At 48.1% G+C, this 3,656-nt stretch overlaps 1 protein-coding gene across 1 annotated transcript in view; it reads right to left on the minus strand.

Annotated features, from left to right (window-relative positions):
* Nucleotides 1-3,656, minus strand: part of lrch4 (leucine-rich repeats and calponin homology (CH) domain containing 4) — a 52,645-nt gene that overhangs the window by 5,503 nt on the left and 43,486 nt on the right. The window contains exons 10-13 of the mRNA XM_032510974.1: nt 2,259-2,396; nt 2,009-2,077; nt 1,799-1,853; nt 1,647-1,710 (exon numbers count right to left, since the gene is read on the minus strand). Coding sequence (XP_032366865.1) covers nt 1,647-1,710; nt 1,799-1,853; nt 2,009-2,077; nt 2,259-2,396 — 326 coding nt within the window. The remainder of the gene's footprint in view (nt 1-1,646; nt 1,711-1,798; nt 1,854-2,008; nt 2,078-2,258; nt 2,397-3,656) is intronic.

Below are 3,656 nucleotides of genomic sequence, written 5' to 3' on the forward strand. Positions count from 1 at the left end.
CTGAATTCATATCTCGCTGCTCAGTCGGCATCTTATTAAGCTGGAGTCCCAGTCTCCGCATGAGTTTGAGTATCATTTAATTTTCGAGCCGACTGCATCACAACACGCTACTGTTTTACTGTTACGTTCGTAACGTTTGTATGTGGCTCCCTTGAGTACAAAAACCAACTCCCCTCGGGGCAATAAAGGTTTCATTCAATTGAGAAAACACTGTGGAATAAGAGGAAGGTTTGATTTTGGTTCAGTGGTGGGTTGCAGTTTTACCGTGCTTTTGCAACGCAAAATAAAGCCACACCAGGGCGCCGCCTTCTGTGCTCCATGGCTGCAACACAACAAGCGAGGGACCAAAGCTTGTGCATATTAAATTTGGATCAGATGATCAGATTTGAAACCAAATCCTCCAAACGATTCCATTGAAGACTCCACTGGAATCGTAATTTTTAAAACGAAGGAGGAATGGGTTCTCGATGCCCAACCCTAGTCTGGAGGTGGTCTGGAGGGAAGGAGGAGTACAGCGTGGCTGCTAATAATAAATACTGTCTGCAGCGGAGTAGGGTACAGGTCTATGCTACTACTACTACACTATGACCCCCCCCACCCGCCCCAAAACCTAAACAGGGTGAAGCAGCTTTCAGTTTCTATGCTCCTCATATCTGGAATAAACTCCCAGAAACCTGCAGTCCGCGGCTACTCTCAGTTCTTTTAAATCAAGGCTAGACCTTCTATTGATGCTGCCTTTCTTTAAATTAATGCTCATTTCTTTAAATTCTTATGCTGCCTGTAACTTTTATTCTTGTGTTTTATGTTTCTATTTTGTTTTTAACTGTCCATTCATGTGTTTTATCGGTTTTTAATGCTTATGATTTTTAACGTTTGTGTTTTATCTGTTTAACTGATTTTGTGTAAAGCACTTTGCTGTTTGCCCTGTTGCTGAAATGTGCTCTACAGATAAAGCTGCCTCGCCTCGCCTTGCCTATGCTACTCTATTGTAACGTGGGCCATGATGGACCATAGTGGTTTGAGAACCACTGTTCTAGATTGTGTGCGGCCAGTTTAACCCGTGGTTATGATACTACCAGCAGTAAGTTCAGTAATAGACCCGCTAACAGAACGTGTCTGCAGACGGTCGTCAGTGGGACTGCTGTACAATCCCCCCCCCCCACTCCCTCTCTCCACCAGGAAAACATTCATCACATTTGTCATTTGAGATGGTTGTCCGACAGGCAGCATCACACCGTTTCCTAAATGCTTTTCCTTTGCATAGCAATGTTAATAAATGTTCAGCAATGCTGTGTCTCATTTGATATAATTAAACAAAAACAACATGGTCTCAGCGTGATATATCGGCCACAGGCCTCCCGGCTCTCTGAATGTCAACGTCGGCCATTGAACAACCCAAGTGAGTCACTGGGTCACTTATGGCAGCAGCAAACAACAGACCATAATAAGCAGGCGGGCCAGCTGATTGCTCATTTAGGTTAAAAACACAAGCTCGCTCCTTTTAGATTATATCATAATATAGTTCACATTTTGAACCAAATTAATAATATGAGGTAGATAATACAGTAGCTCCTTTATCATGTAATGAAAGGCTGTGTGTGTGTGTGTGTGTGTGTGTGTGTGTGTGTGTGTGTGTGTGTGTGTACCTGTTCTGCTGTGGGAGCGTTGCACCAGAAGCGAAGGAAACACTGTGCTCATCTGTTCAGCACTCTGATAAAAAAAAGGAACACATTCGGATTTTCACAATCTTTCACAAACCCACGGGCCAACTGTGCAGCCGTCGGCTGGGTTTACTCACGGCGCATCGCTGCCGCAGGGCCTGCTGGGAGCTGCTGTTCTCTGGAGACGTTCCACTAGGGGGAAACAGACGCCAACATTTGATCACCACGGGAAACCAACACTCTCCACAACCTCAAGCTCCATGTCTAGTCCAGCAGAGACGGAGCAACGGCACCACTCAGCGTCTCTCTGCTGTTGGGCTTCTATCTGCTCGACGAGCCGTACTTACGCTGAGCTACTTCCTGTCTGTGGTGGGGTGGCCACGTGACTTCCTGCTTTGGCGGAGGACTTCAGCAAACTGCAAGGTTAGAGTTTGGACATGGAGAGCATATCGTTAGACAGGACAGACCTGTAGGTGTGGGACACAGACTACTCATATTCACACTAGACTCCAGTGACATCATGATGCCAATCCAATCATCCAACTCGGCCCTTTAAGATGTCATTAAATGCGTCTTCCTGTCAGACAGGACGTGTACCTGGCCTTGTCTCTCTGCTGCTGCTGCAGCCGCTCTCTCTCCTGCCAGATGAACAGCGTGCCCGGCCGCCGCCGCTCCTCCAGGGTGGGGCTGGAGGGGGACGATGACGGGGGGCCCACCTCCACATGGAGGCCGGACCTGGAGAGGAGAAAAAGACGGAATGCCAATAAGGCTCATATGAATTACATGTTGTGGTCTGAATGTGAAATACAGTTCTTTGTACAGAGGATGCCAGCGCACTGCTCTGAGTCCGCAGGAACACCAAGGGAGACGGCTCACTAAACCTGCTGACCTGGGACTGTACTAACCCACCTGCCACTGGATCAAGCACTTTGTGATCGACAGTCCCAGACTGCATCTGACGTCCCTTATTTGACAGCTCCTCGGTCCTCGGCTGAACCGGAAGTTGTTCTGTCCCTCCTCGGTGAAGGCCGTCTCAAAGCACTTTGTCTACCCCGAGGACTGAGCATTGATCATCGAGGGACTATAGGCGAGGAAACACGAGAGCAGCCTTCCTGGAAGCTGCGAGGGTTGCTAAGTCAGCCCGTACAGCTGACGAATTCATGTGACGACTCAGAGGAAAGGACGTCTCCCTCTTACCACATTTGATCGTTTCCTCTCTCCTCCCATGATTTCCTCGCGGTGCTTCCGCACTGAGACAGACTGAGACAGAGGCACAAGGAAGGGAGGCACGTGGAGGAGCCGGGGACGCGATATAAGGGAAGTGAGAAGGACCCTTAGACCAGGCCCTCGGCTGTCCTCCACCCTTAAACTCAGCATGACTGTGCTCCCACTCCTTCCACCAACACCATCATCTGCTTCTCTCAGGAGGGGACGAGACAGCCTACAGCATCCTGAACTCAGAACTCCAGAAGAACAGTGCCGAGTCGGATCCAGCATACCATGCGGCATGTGTGGAAACACTTCAGCTTCCCGTGTGAGCACATGGCTGACCACCTCTCCGGCTCTGCAGCAGACACTGCTACTCTACAGTTACACTCCATCCATTGTGCATCACTGCGCATGTCAGAGAGCACTTTACAACTGCATCTTTGCACGTATTTATTCCTAAATCTTGTTTTCTAAATAGGACCACTACAACTCAGCAAACGTGCAATACCTCAGCTGTTTAGTGTCGTTATAGGTCACAGCATGTATTTTCCCTCTACTTTGAATTACTGTTTGGTATGTGTGAATGCAACTTCATTTGGTTGCACAATGTTTGAATTTAGAATGGCCAGTCCCCATTATTGCCAACTCAACTTTGGCTCCAGGAAGGGGTTAAAATATGACGAAATATAAACTTTTTGAACTTCTGTATTTCATCAAATGCAGGTCAGTCCAAAAGTTGGATGTAGCACACTGGGTGAAGGCAGTACATCAGCTGGATTTGGCAGT

The sequence above is a fragment of the Etheostoma spectabile genome, unplaced genomic scaffold, assembly GCF_008692095.1.
Source record: "Etheostoma spectabile isolate EspeVRDwgs_2016 unplaced genomic scaffold, UIUC_Espe_1.0 scaffold302, whole genome shotgun sequence".
NCBI classification, from domain to species: domain Eukaryota; kingdom Metazoa; phylum Chordata; class Actinopteri; order Perciformes; family Percidae; genus Etheostoma; species Etheostoma spectabile.